The 17,405-nt window shown below is 45.2% G+C and overlaps 1 protein-coding gene across 1 annotated transcript in view; it reads right to left on the reverse strand.

Moving 5' to 3' along the window:
• Window positions 1-468: 468 nt before the first annotated feature.
• Window positions 469-17,405, reverse strand: part of LOC136331970 (leukocyte immunoglobulin-like receptor subfamily A member 6) — a 33,125-nt gene continuing 16,188 nt past the window's right edge. Inside the window, exon 7 of the mRNA XM_066271165.1 lies at window positions 469-676. Within this exon, the coding sequence (XP_066127262.1) occupies window positions 540-676 (137 nt within the window). The 3' untranslated portion in view covers window positions 469-539. The remainder of the gene's footprint in view (window positions 677-17,405) is intronic.

A 17,405-nucleotide genomic window follows, 5' to 3' on the forward strand; every position in this document is an offset into this window, starting at 1 on the left:
CCCTGACAAACAGATCCGATTACTGTGTCTATGGGTTTCCTTCTCCTGGACAATTAGTATAACTGGAATCACACAAAATGTGATCTTTTGTGTCTCTGGTTTCTTAGTCACTCAGGTGCATCATTTTGATGTTCACCCACAATGTTTCAGGTGCGAATAGTTGGTTCTTTACAGCTGGATAAGATCCCGGTGCTGTGAAGACACCACAGTTTGTCGATGTGAATGTGGTCGGACGTGAAGGGTGTATAGATGTGGATCCAAACCAGCCATGTGGGCGCACCCTCTTGTCACAGGGGTGAGTATGAAGGACAGTCAGGGAGAGTCAGTGTGACAGGGAGGGAGGCCCCCAGTGGGTGGAGGAGGCGTCCTCCACAGGAACACGGCACACGTTCCCTGCACCCCAATCACAGTCTCTCCCCTGGACATTCTCAGCAGACAGTGTCCCCAACTGCGGTCCAGACTTTCTTACACCACCTCCTGGGCCATCAGATGTGCTCCAAGGCTCCACCTCTCTGAACACTGCATTGTTCCCTCTGTGGTCACCTCTTGGCTGCATCGTGAGTCTTTCTCAGGCTGTGTCGAGCCTGAAATAGCAGCACCCCCAAGGCCACAAGGATCAATCCAGCCATGGCCATCTGGATAAGGTTCTCCACTGTGTGGTCTTGAGGGTGGGAGGCTAGGAAATGTGGGCGAAGAGGTCACAAAGTTCAGGTCAGGCCAGTGTCACCTCAAGATCCTGGATGTCTATCCAGAACACCCATTTCTCTTTGACAGGACATGACCCTCTGCACCCAGCCCCACATGCACACGACCGGGATCTACCTGGCATGCCCACCAGGGAGCAATGCTCTACACCTCTGGGGCATTGCTCAGTTGCAACCAGAGCCATTCTAGCACCTGAGGTGGAGGCCACGGAGCCATCCTCAGCGCCTAGGCCAAATTGCTCCAATGAAGCCTTGGCTGTGGGAGGGGAAGGGTGGAGAAGCAGATGGGCACTTCTCCTTTGTGCCCTGGCCTGGAATAGAATCTGGGACTTCCACATGCCAGGTCCATACTCTACTACTGAGCCAGCCGGTCAGGGACACCATTCACCATTCCTGGTGTCTTGTCTTGTAACAGACTTGTGGTGTCAGTTGCTCCTGAGAACCATGAAAAGAGTGAGAAGCCCTGAGCACATCCTGTCTCTGTGTTTTCTGTTCTGAGCACTCGTTTCTCACAGCGTTCTGTGTTGTCCTTAGCAAGCCCCCATCCCTCTGCTGTGGCCCGGTTACGTCCCGATTCCTCACTGCTCTCATCCAGGCTCCTGAATTCACCATGTGAATTCGGGTCTCACATCTGAGCCCCAGTGGAACCTTTTTGGATGGGGTTTCCTAAGATTGGAAAACTTTCTTCTCCAATTCAAACATGCTCTGGTCTATTCTGCGTTGACTCTGGGATGTGGAACCCTGCTATTTAATCCCTTGGGGAGCAGTGTAGCCTTGTAGGCAACAGCTGGGTCCCAAGGATACTGGGAAGAGGGGATGGTGGTCAAGGGTTTCTGATGTCTAGAGCATAGAGGGGTGAAAGTCTGAGGCTGACCCCATTTTTCCTCTGGCTCAACCATTTCACCTGGTATTTCATCTATTTAATCTCTCACTAATAATTTCTTATGTAGTTAGGAATATCTATAATAAGACATGCCAGTGACTTTATTACATCTGGGTACAATTTGCATGTGTGTGTGTGTGTGTGTAACAGAGACAGAAAGAGAGAGATAGAGAGAGGGACAGATAGGGACAGGCAGACAGAAAGGGAGAGAGATGAGAAGCATCAATTCTTCATTGCGGCTTCTTAGTCTCCTTAGTTGTTCATTAATTGCTTTCTCATATGTGCCTTAAATGGGGGTGGCTACAGTAGAGCGAGTGACCCCTTGCTCAAGCCAGGGAGCATGGGCTTCAAGCCAGTGACCTTTGGGCTCAAGCCAGCGACCATGGGGTCATGTTTATGAATCCACGCTCAAGCCAGATGAGCCCATGCTCCAGCTGGAGACCTCGGAGTTTCGAACCTGGGTCCTCCACATCCCAGTTTGACGCTTGTAAGGTCAGTGGATAGAGGGATGGTGATGTAGGGCCTCAGACCCGCCTATATTAGCTAGGACCGCCCACAATCAAGCCCGCCAAAGGAAGCTTCCCAGGAACCATTTGGAAAGAAGCGATCGTCTGCCAGCCAGTGAAATTTTACGTCATAGTAGCTCCACTTCTCTAGAGGGACCCTTTAAATATCTGCCACGCGGTTTAATCCATGCAACTTCCCTAGCCTCCATCTTGCACCTCCATTTCTCTTTCTTTCCTCGGGGCCAGGGAACCTTGCCGGGCGGGGTGTGCGCTCTGTACTCAATAAAGCCGTTTATTATTCCACACTTTGTGGCTCCGAGCCCCGTTCCTTCCTTCTCGGTGGGGAAAAATACCTTACATTTTTGGTGCTGAAACCCGGGAGGAGTTAGAAGTCTGCAAGGTCCTCTCCTTTCTCCTCCCCTCTGAGAAAGAACCAGGAGAAAGAAGCAGGATCTCCGATCTCCAACCCACTTCGGCGCACGGTGCGGTAAGTCCCCTGCCTCCAGCTTTCCTCTCAGTTCTTTCCTCTGAGACTCCCTGTCCGAAACCGTAGCTACGTCAGGAAAGTCTTTTCCGTCTGTCCGTTCATTCCGAGTGCGTGTGCTTGTGGAGACCTCCCCAAGCACATCCACTTTCATCCGTGGATGGACCTTGAGTTTTTAGGACGCTAATGCTCAGGTCTGACCACTCCGAGAACTGAGTGCGGCTGTTGGGGCACAGGAATTTCCCTCCCTAAGGAAGAAGAAACTGTTCTTCTTCTCCGCTGTGGCCAGGCCACAGAACCCACTCAATTAGCCTCCTGAAGGGACTTTCGGTGTTAACACCCTCACCAATTTAACTATCGCCAAAAAAGCTGGGAACTGATTGGAGATCTCTTTCATACACGGCTCCTAATTATTTGCGCAACCATCCTTAATCTCTATGCCGCCTGTTCCACACTGTGCAGGCCTTTTTCTGGCCAGAGAAACCTTACCTGAAACCTCTATTCCTAATCTTTCCTTCTCCACAGACTCCAAACTCTCTCTCCCTCCTGCCTGACCCCCGGGGGCGCCTCTCTCCCTCACTCTTTCTCTCTCTTTCTCCCTCTCTCAGGACTTTTCTCTGGTCCCTCTGCGGACCTCTCTTTCCTCTGAGAGCCTCCTCCTCCTCCCTTCGCAAAAACCTGTTTCTTATTCTCCATCTACTAACTACCATCTTTTTCTCCTCCCCTGCTGGCCAGGGGCCCCTCCCTTCACTGTGTTCTCTAGTCCCGCCTCCGTCAGACCTTTCTCCGCCTGGCATTGGCTCTTACACTGGTTTTCAGGACGTCCAACCCCAATTTTCTTACAGGAAATTCCTGCCCTGTCCTGCCTTTGGCTCCAGCGTTTTTCCTGCAGGATCTGGGTGCCAGGCTCCGCACGAGCCCCCCTCTTCTTATTCCCAACCCCCAAACCCCTATCCGGAACCTGTGAACATGGCATTTAAAGTTTTTAACAGTCCCAACTAGTAGAAACAGGCCTGTTCGCCAGGCCCCCATGCAGCAGAAGGTAACGCTTCAAACCTCGACTCTTGTGGCAACCCTGAGACCAGCAGAGCCACCAGCAGCTTGCTTTAAGTGTGGCAAGCAGGACCACTGGTCCCGGCAGGGCCCCTGCCGGCAGCTGCCCACTGAGCCCTGCCCTGACTGCAAGCAGCCCAGTCACTGGTGGAGTGAGTGCCCCTTTGGGCAACAGGTTTTGTCCTCAGCACCTCTACGTGGAGGACAAGCCACCCAAATGGAAGGCCAATCCAGCCAGGTGGGTGCATCACTCAAACTCCTAGGACATGGCCTGGACTCGGAGAACCCAGGGTTCTGCAACAAGTGGGTAAGTCAGTCCACCTCATTTCTTGTGGACATGGGGGCTACCTTCTCTGTTTTTGCCTTTATACTCTGGACCTCTAGTTCCCTCACAGGTTTCAGTTATGGAAATGGATGGGACCCTCTTCCTTTCCCCTTTTTACACCACTCCTGACATGCAGTTCTGCCTCAAGCTTGCCTCCTTATAGGACCACTGGCAGTCGGAACCACTGGACTCCATCCATCTCCAGCTCACCAAAAGGCTGGACCCTGCAAAATCTCCTATTACTCCTCTCTCTTTTTTTAATCCTTACAGGACCACATCTGCGAAGTTTCTCCAGTCACAGCCACACAGATGTTCCTCTTGACACCCCTCAAAGCCACCACCTTCTGATCTCCCCCTCCCCATGATGCCCCTATTCAGCAGGAAGTAGCCAGATGAATAAATGGCGCCCCTTTTTCTATTTAACACAAAAGGTCAGAATGTAAGGTCGGTGGATAAAGGGATGGTGACGTAGGGTCTCAGACCCGCCTACATTGGCTAGGACTGCCCACAATCAAGCCCGCCAAAGGAAGCTTCCCAGGAACCATTTGGAAAGAAGTGATCATCTGCCAGCCAGTGAAATTTTACCACGTCATAGTAGCTCCACTTCCCTAGAGGGACCCTTTAAATATCTGCCACGCGGTTTAATCTTTGCAACTTCCCTAGCCTCCACTTTCTCCATCTTTCTTTCCTCGGGGCCAGGGAACCTTGCCGGGCGGGGTGTGTGCTCTGTACTCATTAAAGCCGTTTATTATTTCACACTTTGTGGCTCTGAGCCCCGTTCCTTCCTTCTCGGCAGGGAAAAATACCTTACAACGCTCTATCCACTGTACCACCGCTTGGTCAGGCCACATGTATACACATATACACACAAATATACACAGTGATACAGAGAATCACACATAAATATATACATATTATTTCCAAATGCTGGTGTCAGTAACTCATTATGACAATATTTCTAATTTCCTGAAAGAGAAAGGGTTATGGCCTGGGTTGAGGCCATTGATTACAGCAATGATTAGAGCATCATCCAGAAGCACAGAAGTTGCTGGTTCGATCCCTAGTCAGGGCACATACAGGAACTGATCGATGTCGCTATCTCTTTCTATCCTTTCCTCTCTCTCTAAAGACAATACATTTAAAACATATATCTTTTTTTAAAAAAAGAAAGGTGTGTGGCCTGACCAGGTGGTGGTGTATTGCATAGAGCTTCGGACTGGGATGCAGAGGACCCAGGTTTGAAAACCCAAGGACCCAATTTGAGCATGGGCTCATCTGGTTTGAGCAAGGTTCACCAGCTTGAACCGAAGGTCACTGGCTTGAACAAGGGGTCACTCTATCTGCTGTAGCCCCCTGGTCAAAACATATGAGAAAGCAGTCAATGAACTACTAAGGTGTCGCAACGAATAGTTGATGCTTCTCATCTCTCTTCCTGTCTCTCTGTCCCTAACTGTCCTTCTCTCTGCCTCTGTCACACACACACAGACACACATACACAAAAGAAAGAAGTATGAATGTAGTTGAGCAGATAAATAGCAAACTTTATGTAAATTTGTACCAGATGAAATATACTAAGTTCGTTAGATGGATACATATTTTCAGTTGAAGATTATATAACGTTTACACACAAATGGATATCCATATGCATATAAATATATGATTATAACTAAAATACTGGACCTATGTCACTGAACTGTAGATAGGTGTGTGCCTGTGCTGTTTGGAGTAGAGTCTTCAGTGAGCCTCTTTCTTGGGGATGCCAGTTAAACTGCTTTCTGAAAGGGAGGAGGAGCCCTGAGCAGTCCGGTGAGCACCCACCTCTCTACCTGACGCCACTGAACTCATGGCTTCTCGCTTTCAGTGTATCTGGACCCAAAAACACTAGACCCCCTGACTCCATCTTGCAGGAACTCCCCTGTGTCAGGCACGTAATCATTCAGGGGCACAGATGGGATTTTCTTACCTGAAACCAGGAGCTCCAGGGCATCAGTGGGCTGTGACCACACCTGGGGGCTGTTCCTGAAATAACCGTAACATCTTCCACCTGTGGCTGGGGGTCAAGGGCCCCACAGGAAATAGAGCCTGGACCACTCACTGGGGTATTGTTGTGAGTCCAGGGTCCAGAAGAGCCTCTGTTCTCCTTCTTTAGTCAGAATAAACCCTTCAAATCTCTTCCCTGAGCCACACTGGAGGGTCACGTTTCGTCCTGAGGTCACGACAGGGCTGGGCAGGGCTGAGAGGCTGGGTTTTCTGTAGAGTCCAAGCAGAGGAGGAGGCAGTGTGTTAGATGGAACTCACACCTCCCTCCTGTCCCTTAGGGCTGGGCTGTGAGAGGGGAGACCCCCTGAGAACAGACCCCCTTCCTGAGCGCAGAACCTGAGGCTGGGACCCTTGAGTGTCCCCTCACCCGTCATCACCAGCACCAGGTGATGCTGACCACCCAGTGGGACTGAGCTAGTAACAGCGATATATCCCTGCATCATGCTCTGTCATGTATGTGATGGAGAAGGTGACCTTGTCTCTGGGCTCCAGTGACTTCTGTTTGTACAAGGGTTCTGAGCTTCTTCTGTCTTTATACAGAAGGTACTCCTGGACCTATAGGGTCACCTGACACCAGATTGTTACAGGGTCCCCCCAGGGGATCACAGAGCCTGGCTCAGCCCAGAAGGTGGGCTTGGGGAGGGTCCCTGGAAGGAATCAGAGACTGAGTCAGAAGACATTCCCCACCCCCAGTTTCCAGCTCTCAGTTTCAAACATCCCAAAAGTCCCCAAACATCGACCCAAAACTTCAGTTCTCCATCCCCACCTGTCCAGATGGAGGTCCCTTGACCCCATTGAAGATTGGGGTCTGAAACTTCTGGGGACAGAGTCACCTGCCTGCACTCGGGACCTCGATGTCACACTCAGTCCTGGAAGAGAGTTCCTGTGAGAGATTTGCCTTTGAAACCTTTGCAGAACCCTCCTCCCTGTGAGCCTGCTGAGTCCCGAGGTCTCCCAACAGAGCAGAACTTCCCCTCCCCGTTCTCATTCCCGAGGCAGAGCAAGGCCACGAGGATGGGGGTCATGGTGTTTACTTCCTCTGGTCCTAGCTATGAAAATGCTGGAGAGCACGGAGCCCTCATAACAGAGAGAGAAATGGGATGTGACCACTGGGAGGCTGACCCTACTTGTCATGGTGTTGTCAGGGCAGCAGCCCCACAGGTAGGGAAACAGCCTCTCCGCAGGGGCGTCGTCTCCAGGATGGAGTAGAACACAGACCCGCATCTTTCCTGAGATGTCCCTCCAAAGTGAGGGAGAACAGGACACATCTTCCCTGTCAACACCTCCCCCAGAGAGGTCCCTTTCAACCTCAGCCCACCCATCGGCACCTCCTTATTGGGTCCTTACCACGGATGGTGATCATCCAGCCCACAGTCATGCTTCAGGTCGATATGGGTTCCTCGCCCGGCAGAGCTCGGATCATCAGAGACACGTGTTGATCATCTCACTGTGCAGTTCAGGTTGAGCGTCACCATGACAATGAGCCCAAAGGGAGAAAGAGAGAAAAATAAGGGAAGGAAAACTAACTCTTCTCCTGGCCCCGGGGGTGTGAGCGTTTATTCTATCACAGCCCCGTCATGAACTTCTCTTTTTCTTAGAATCAGCATTTATCTCCTCCCCACCCCCATATTCCTGGGAACCAGCCAGACTCATTCCTGCCTTCCTTCTTGGGGAGAGCAAGATGACCGGTCGCCTCATCCAGTGATCCTGCCCGCAGGGCTTCAGCATTAAGGGACAGTGAGTGGGTTAGTGCTCTAATTTCAGTGACAAAGCTCATTCTTTTTTTTTCTCCTGTATTTTTCTGAAGTGAGAAGTGGGGAGGCAGACAGACTCCAGCATGTGCCCGACCAGGATCCACCCGGCATGCCCACTAGGGGGCTATACTCTGCCCATCTGAGGCGTTGATTGGTTGCAATGGAAGCCATTCTAGCACCTGAGGTGGAGGCCATGGAGCCATCCTCAGTGCCCTGGCCAACTTTGCTCCAATGGAGACCTGGCTGTGGAAGGGGAAGAGAGAGACAGAGAGAAGGAAGAGGGGGAAGGGTGGAGAAGCAGATGGGCACTTCTCCTGTGTGTCCTGGCTGGGAATCGAACCCGGGACTTCCACAAGCCAGGCCAACTGTCTACCACTGATCCAGCCAGCCAGGTCCAAAGCTCATTCTTATTTAAATATTCCTTCATCATCATCCGCTGCCCTTGTGGCCCTGAGATGTGTATTCAATCTCTGAGTTTCAGTTTCCCCATCTACAATGTGTTATGATGATCCCCATTGTTCAGTGTGCCTGGGACTTGAGAAGGATTAATCTCTGCTGATTTGCAGATCTGATGAAGATGTGTGGGTTGAGACATGAGAATACTGAGGTATCTGACTTCGCCATCAAGGTGGACAATGGATGTGGCCATTCAAGAGCCCTCATCTGCTCCTAATGCTGAGAAATGCTACTTATTTCCAAAATATGCACCACACTCAACGCAGAAAAAGTGAAGTAAATGTTCCCTATATCAGAGGCATCTACAATGTATAAAGTACACCAAAGCTGAGTGGCCTCCAAGAGCTGGGACGAGCAAGGGGTCATCAGAGAGGAGGTTTCCACCTTCGTGTGGTCAGAAAAGATTCTGCTGGGTATTCCCAAGCTGGGAGGGTATTTGGAACAAGAATAAAGTTGGCAGCAATGTTTCCCTCTCCCCCTGGTTTTGGGATGGGCACTGAGATATTTCTGTCCACTGACCTGGTTCATGGTCATCACTGAGCCACATCTTCTGGGTGTGAAACGGCTTCAATCCAGTCTAGTCTGACATGGGCGTTTGTCCACATGCAAGTGTGAGGCTCAGCTTGGAGCCATCTTTGCAGGGCACATCACGGCCAAATGCTGAGTTTGAGACATTGGACACCATGGGGCAGTACACTTTATGCTTTTCAGGTCTGAATATGTTAGGACAACCTTGAGAAAAACTGACTGTGGACAATTAGGTGGGTGGCAGGTGAGTGTCCAACAGAAATGGGCACCACAGAGTAACTCTCAAAATAGCACATGGTGGTAGGAAAGACCATCTAATACAGTCGTTAATGGGATTCATATATCTGAGAGAACACTAAGAATATATGAAACTCATTTTACTCTAAGCATGTTTCAGTATCTGGAAAAATGAAGAAGGGAATCAAAATCTTGAAAAAGAACAAAAGTTATTGTATGGAAGAATATAGGCCTGACCTGTGGTGGCGCAGTGGATAATGTGTTGACCTGGAACACTGAGGTAGGTCCCTGGTTTGAAACCCTGAGCATACCCAGTCAAGCACAATGGGAGTTGATGCTTCCTGTTCCTCCCCTTCTCTGTTTCTTTCTCTCTCTCTCTCCTCTCTAAAATATAAAAATAAAAAGATTAAGATGATACATTGAAAAAAGAATATACAGTTTTATAAATAAATTAAGCAGTCTTACCAGGTAGTGGCGCAGTGAATAGAGCATCAGACTGGGACTTGGAGGACCCAGGCTCATTTGGTTTGAACATGGACTCACAAGCTTGAGAGCAGGGTCACTGGCTTGAGCGTGGAATCATGGACATGATCCCATGATCGCTGGTTTGAGCCCAAAGTCACTGGCTTCAGCAAGGGGTCACTCACTCTGCTGTAGCCCCCTGGTCAAGGCACATGTGAGAAAGCAATCAATGAATAACTAAGGTGCTGCAATGAAGAATAGATGCTTCTCATCTCTCTCCTTTCCTGTCTATTTGTCCTTGTCTGTCCCTTTCTTTCTCTCTCTCTCTGTCTTTGTCACATACACATACACAGAAGAAGAATAAAGAAAGAAAGAAAGAAAGAAAGAAAGAAAGAAAGAAAGAAAGAAAGAAAGAAAGAAAGATAAATTAGGCAAATACCTTGGAGGTTAAATAAATAAAAATCTGACTTATCACACTCAAACTATTTTGTCTGCCAAGGGGAAGATAGTTGAAGATACAATGATCAAGTTGGAATACAACATTGAGGAAATGTTGTAGGATGCAATTCAGAGAGACTGGAATTAGAAAATTAATATGCATGTGTAATAGAAAAAGGGATAGATATCTGAAGATATCTATTAAATTGAGTTGATCTAGTGTGTCCTTTAAGCCTATCTAGTGATGTTAGTGGGGTATTGAAATCCCCTACTATTATACTATTGCTGTTGATCTTGCCCTTTAAATTCATCAAAGTCTGCTTTATATATTTAAGTGCTCCTATATTAAGTGCGTATATATTTATAACAGTTATATCTTCCTGTTGGATTGCTCCCTTTATCATTATGTAGTGACCTTCTTTATCTCTTGCTATAGCCTTTGATTTTTTTTTTTTTGTATTTTTCTGAAGCTGGAAATGGGGAGAGATAGTCAGACAGACTCCCGCATGCACCCGGCTGGGATCCACCTGGCACACCCACCAGGGGGCGATGCTCTGCCCACCAGGGGGCGATGCTCTGCCCCTCTGGGGCATCGCTCTGTTGCCACCATAGCCACTCTAGCGCCTGGGGCAGAGGCCAAGGAGCCATCCCCAGCGCCCGGGCCATCTTTGCTCCAATGGAGCCTTGGCTGCGGGAGGGGAAGAGAGAGCCAGAGATGAAGGAGAGGGGGAGGGGTGGAGAAGCAGGGCACTTCTCCTGTGTGCCCTGGCCGGGAATCGAACCTGGGACTTCTGCACGCCAGGCTGACACTCTACCACTGAGCCAACCGGCCAGGGCCTAGCCTTTGTTTTAAAGTCCATTTTGTCTCATATAAGTATTGCTACCCCAGCTTTTTTTCCATTTCCATTTGCATGAAGTATTCTTTTTCCATCCTTTTATCATCAGTCTATGTGCATCTTTTGTTTTTAGGTGTGTCTCTTGTAGACAGCATATGTATGGGTCCTGTTTTCTTTCTTTTTTTTTTAATTAAATTTAATGCAGTGACATTGATAAATCAGGGTACATATGTTGAGAGAAAACATCTCCAGATTATTTTGACATTTGTTTGTGCTGTATACCCCTCACCCAAAGTCAAATTGTCTTCCGTCACCTTCTATCTGGTTTACTTTGTGCCCCTCCCCTCCCCCACCCTCTCTCTCCTTCCTTGCCCCATCCCCTCTCCCCCCACTCCCCCACCCGCAGTTGCCATCACATTCTTTTATTTTTTTTTAAATTTTTTTTTTTTACAGAGACAGAGAGTGAGTCAGAGAGAGGGATAGACAGGGACAGATAGGAATGGAGAGAGATGAGAAGCATCAATCATTAGTTTTTCATTGTGTGCTGCAACACCTTAGTTGTTCATTGATTGCTTTCTCATATGTGCCTTGACCACGGGCCTTCGGCAGACCGAGTAACCTCTTGCTGGAGCCAGCAACCTTGGGTTCAAGCTGGTGGGCTTTTGCTCAAACCAGATGAGCCAGCGCTCAAGCTGGTGACCTTGGGGTCTCGAACCTGGGTCTTCCGCATCCCAGTCCGACGCTCTATCCACTGCGCCACCGCCTGGTCAGGCCATCACATTCTTGTTCATGTCTCTGGGTCTCATTTTTATGTCCCATCTATGTATGGAATCATATAGTTCTTAGTTTTTTCTGATTTACTTATTTCACTCCGTATAATGTTATCAAGGTCCATCCTTGTTATTGTAAATGATCCGATGTCATCATTTCTTATGGCTGAGTAGTATTCCATAGTATATATGTACCAAAGCTTTTTAATCCACTCATCCTCTGACGGACACTTGGGCTGTTTCCAGATCTTCGTTATTGTGAACAATGCTGCCACAAACATGGGGGTGCATTTCTCCTTTTGGAGCCATTCTATGGTGTTCTTGGGGTATATTCCTAAAAGTGGGATAGCTGGGTCAAAAGGCAGTTCGATTTTCAATTTTTTGAGGAATCTCCATACTGTTTTCCACAGTGGCTGCATCAGTCTGCATTCCCACCAGCAATGCAGGAGGGCTCCCTTTTCTCCACATCCTCGCCAGCACTTATTCTGTGTTGTTTTGTTAATGAGCGCCATTCTGGCTGGTGTGAGGTGATATCTCATTGTGGTTTTAATTTGCATTTCTCTAATGATTAGTGATGTTGAGCATTTTTTCATATGCCTATTGGCCATCTGTATGTCCTCTTTGGAGAAGTGTCTATTTATTTCTTTTTCCCATTTTTTGATTGGATTGTTTGTCTTCCTGGTGTTGAGATTTACAAGTTCTTTATAAATTTTGGTTATTAACCCCTTATCAGACGTATTGTCAAATATGTTCTCCCATTGTGTAGTTTGTCTTTTTATTCTGTTCTTATTGTCTTTAGCTGTGCAAGAGCTTTTTAGTTTGATATAGTCCCATTTGTTTATCCTGTCTTTTATTTCACTTCCCCGTGGAGATAAATCAGCAAATATATTGCTCTGAGAGATGTCAGAGAGCCTACTGCCTATGTTTTCTTCTAAGATGCTTATGGTTTCATGGCCTACATTTAAGTCTTTTATCCATTTTGAGATTATTTTTGTGAGTGGCATAAACTGGTGATCTAGTTTCATTTTTTTGCAGGTAGCTGTCCAATTCTCCCAACACCATTTGTTAAAGAGGCTGTCTTTACTCCATTGTATTTCCTTACCTCCTCTGTCAAATATCAGTTGTCAAGAGAGCTGTGGGTTTATTTTTGGGTTCTCTGTTCTGTTCCATTGATTTATATGCCTGTTCTTATGCCAGTACCAGACTGTTTTGAGTACAATGGCCTTGTAGTATAACTTGACATCAGGAAGTGTGATACCTCCCATTTATTCTTCTTTTTTAAGATTGCTGAGGCTATTTGTGTTCTTTTTTGGTTCCATATAAATTTTTGAAATATGTGATCTATATCTTTGAAGCATGTCATTGGTATTTTAATTGGTATTGCATTGAATTTATAGATTGCTTTGGGTAATATAGACATTTTAATGATGTTTATTCTTCCTAACCATGAGCACGGTATATGCTTCCTCTTGTTTGTATCTTCCTTGATTTCTTTTATCAATGTTTTATAATTTTCTGAGTACAAGTCTTTACAGTCTCCTTGGTTAAATTTACTCCTAGGTACTTTATTTTTTTGGTTGTAATAGTGAAGGGGATTGTGTCCTTAATTTCTCTTTCTGATTGTTCATTGTTGGCATATAAAAATGCCTCTGATTTCTGAGTATTGATTTTATATCCTGCCACTTTGCTGAATTCATTTATCAGGTCCAGTAGTTTTTTGACTGAGACTTTAGGGTTTTCTATATACAATATTATATCATCTGCAAATAATGATAGTTTTACTTCTTCTTTTCCAACTTGAATGCCTTTTATTTCTTCTTCTTGTCTGATTGCTGTTGCTAGGACTTCCAGGACTGTGTTAAATAAGAGTGGTGAAAGGGGGCACTCCTGCTTTGTTCCTGATCTTAAGGGGATTGCTTTTAATTTTTGCCCATTGAATATGATGTTGGCTGTGGGTTTCTCATAGATGGCTTTTATCATGTTGAGGTATGTTCCCTGTATTCCCACTTTGTTGAGAGTTTTGATCATGAATGGGTGCTGGATTTTATCAAATGCTTTTTCTGCATCTATTGAAATTATCATATGGTTTTTCTCCTTCTTTTTGTTTATGTGATGAATCACATTGATTGATTTACAAATATTGTACCAGCCTTGCCTCCCCAGAATAAATCCCACTTGATCATGGTGTATGATTTTTTTCATATATTGTTGGATCCAGTTTGCTAATATTTTGTTGAGGATTTTAGCATCTATATTCATCAGAGATATTGGCCTATAATTTTCTTTCTTTGTGTTGTCTTTGCCTGGTTTTGGAATCAGAATTATGCTCGCCTCATAAAAGGAGCTTGGAAGTCTTCCTTCCTCTTGAATTTTTTGAAATAGTTTGAGAAGGATAGGAGTTAGTTCTTCTTTGAATATTTGGTAGAATTCAGTTGTGAAGGCATCAGGCCCCGGACTTTTCTTTTTTTATTTTATTTTATTTTTTTTGCTATTTCTGAAGCTGGAAACAGGGAGAGACAGTCAGACAGACTCCCGCATGCGCCCGACCGGGATCCACCCGGCACGCCCACCAGGGGCGACGCTCTGCCCACCAGGGGGCGATGCTCTGCCCATCCTGGGCGTCGCCATGTTGTGACCAGAGCCACTCTAGCGCCTGAGGCAGAGGCCACAGAGCCATCCCCAGGCCCGGGCCATTTTTGCTCCAATGGAGCCTTGGCTGCGGGAGGGGAAGAGAGAGACAGAGAGGAAGGCGCGGCGGAGGGGTGGAGAAGCAAATGGGCGCTTCTCCTGTGTGCCCTGGCCGGGAATCGAACCCGGGTCCTCCGCACGCTAGGCCAACGCTCTACCGCTGAGCCAACCAGCCAGGGCCCCCGGACTTTTCTTTTTTGGGAGTTTTTTGATAACTGTTTCTATCTCATTTGGTGTAATCAGTTTGTTTAGGTTTTCTGATTCTTCCAGATTGATTTTTGGAAGATTGTATGTTTCAAGGAATTTGTCCATTTCATCTAGGTTGTCTAGTTTTTTGGCATACAGTTCTTCATATTATTTTCTTACAATATTTTGTATTTCTGTTGTGTCAGTTATTATTTCTCCACTCTCATTTATACTTTTATTTATTTGAGTCCTCTCTCTCTTTTTCTTGGTGAGTCTAGTTAAAGGTTCATCAATCTTGTTTACCTTTTCAAAGAACCAGCTCCTAGTTTCATTGATCCTCTCTATTGTTTCTTTAGCCTATATGTCATTTATTTCTGCTCTGATCTTTATTATTTCCTTCCTTCTACTACATTTAGGCTTTACTTGCTTTTCTTTTTCTAGTTCTTTTAGATGCAGGGTTAAGTTGTTTATTTGAGCTTTTCCTAGCTTCTTAAAGTGTGCCTGTAGTGCTATGAACTTTCCTCTCAGTACTGCTTTTGCTGTATCCCATAAATTTTGAGTTGTTGTATGCTTATTGTCATTCTTTTCTAGTAATTTTTTTATTTCTTATTTGGTCCCATTCTTAATCTATTCGTTATTTAACAACCTGCTATTTAGTTTCTATGTGTTTGAGAATTTTTGAGTTTTTCTGTTGTGGTTCATTTCTAGTTTCATGCCGTTGTGATTGGAGAAAGTGCTTGGTATGATTTCAATCTTCTTAAATTTGTTGAGACCACTTTTGTGTCCTAACATATGGTCTAACCTAGAGAATGTACCATGAACACTTGAAAAGAATGTATATTCTGCTGCTTTAGGGTGAAAGGTTTTGAAGATATCTATTAAATTGAGTTGATCTGCCTGACCTGTGGTGGCACAGTGGATAAAGCGTCGACCTGGAAATGCTGAGGTCACCGGTTCGAAACCCTGGGCTTCCCTGGTCAAGGCACATATAGGAGTTGATGCTTCCAGCTCCTCCCCCCTTCTCTCTCTCTGTCTCCTCTCTCTCTCTCTGTCTCTCTCTCTCCTTTCTAAAATAAATTTAAAAAGTTAAATGTTAAATCGAGTTGATCTAGTGTGTCCAATAAGTCTGCTGTTTCTTCATTAATTTTCTTTCTTGAGGATCTATCTAGTGATGTTAGTGGGGTATTAAAATCCCCTACTATTATAGTATATCTGTTGATCTCGCCCTTTAAATCCATCAAAGTCTGCTTTATATATTTAGGTGCTCCTATATTAGGTGCATAGATATTTATAATAGTTATATCTTCCTGTTGGATTACTCCCTTTATCATTATGTAGTGGCCTTCTTTATCTCTTACTATATCCTTTGTTTTAAAGTCCAATTTGTCTCATATAAGTATTGCTACCCCAGCTTTTTTTTTCATTTACATTTGCATGAAATGTTCTTTTCCATCCTTTTACCTTCAATCTATGTGTATCTTTTGTTCTAAGGTGTGTCTCTTGTAGACAGCATATATACGGGTCCTGTTTTCTTATCCACACAGCTACCCTATGTCTTTTGATTGGATCATTTATTTAATCCATTTACATTTATGATTATTATTGATATGTAGTTGTTTATTGCCATTTTATTCTTTAAAGCTGTATTCCTTTTTTGCTATATTCTTTTTCCACTTTGTTCTGTTTACAACAGGCCCCTTAACATTTCCTGCAGCATTGGTTTGGTTGTAGTGAATTTCTTGAGTTGTTTTTTTGTCTGGGAAGCTTTTTATTTCTCCTTCAATTTTAAACGATAGTCTTGCTGGATAAAGTAGTCTTGGTTGTAGGCTCTTGTTTTGCATTACTTTGAATATTTCTTGCCATTCCCTTCTGGCCTCAGTGTTTCTGTTGAGAAGTTGGAAGTCATCCTTATGAGGGCTCCTTTGTAGATGATAGCCTTTTTTTCTCTAGCAGCTTTTAATATTTTCTCTTTATCACTTAGCTTTGGTATTTTAATTATGATGTGTCTTGGTGTAGATTTCTTTGGGTTTCTCTTTAATGGAGTTCTCTGTGCTTCTGGAACCTGTGAGATGTTTTCCTGCCTTAATTTAGGGAAGTTTTCAGCTATAATATGTTTGTACAAAGTCTCTATCCCTTGTTCTTTCTCTTCTTCTTCAGGAACCCCTATGATATGGATGTTATATCTCTTCATGTTGTCACAGAGCTCTCTTAAAGTTTCCTCAGACTTTTTGAGTCTCTTTTCTTTTTTCTGCTCTGCTTCTGTGCCTTCATTTATCTTGTCCTCTAACTTGCTGATTCAGTTCTCAGCTTCATCCATCCTGCTTTTAATTCCTTCCATTGTGTTCTTCATTTCTGATATTGTATTTGTCATTTCTGACTGATTCTTTTTTATTAATTCAATGTCCTTTTTTATATTTGCTATCTCTTTATTTAGGTGTTTGTAATGACCATGTATTGTTGTTCTAAGATCTTTGAGCATCCTAACAATCGTTATTTTAAACTCTGCATCTGGTAGTTTGGTTATGTCTGACTCATTCAGGTCCTTTTCTGAGGATTTCTCTTGATTAATTTGTGGTGCATTTCTCTGCCTTCTCATTCTTCTGTGTAAAAAATGGTTTTGGCCCCTGGAGTCCACAGAGGTGTGGCCTCTGTGTTCACTAGGTGTGGTCTATCTGCAGGCCCACCACTCCCTCGACTGCTGCAGCCTATTGTGTTAGGGTATGGGCATTGCCAGTGCCAGCCCAATGGGAATGTTGCTGTGGTTTCTGCCTTTCCTTCATGGAATCGAATTGTTGGTAAATTTGATGAAAAGCTTTGTCTGCCTCTATTGTGAAGAGAATATTTTTATTCCTTTAATTGGCTGGATTATATTGATTTTTAATTAAATTTATTGGGCTGACATTGGTTAATAAGATTATATAGTTTTCAGGTATATAATTCTATGTTACATAATCTATATATTATATTGTGATTAATTTAAAAAAAATCATCATAAGCTTCTCTACCCTTCCCCCAAACCTTCACTGTTGTCATGATGTACTGTCCTTCTTATATC

This window comes from Saccopteryx bilineata, chromosome 3, assembly GCF_036850765.1.
Source record: "Saccopteryx bilineata isolate mSacBil1 chromosome 3, mSacBil1_pri_phased_curated, whole genome shotgun sequence".
NCBI lineage: Eukaryota > Metazoa > Chordata > Mammalia > Chiroptera > Emballonuridae > Saccopteryx > Saccopteryx bilineata.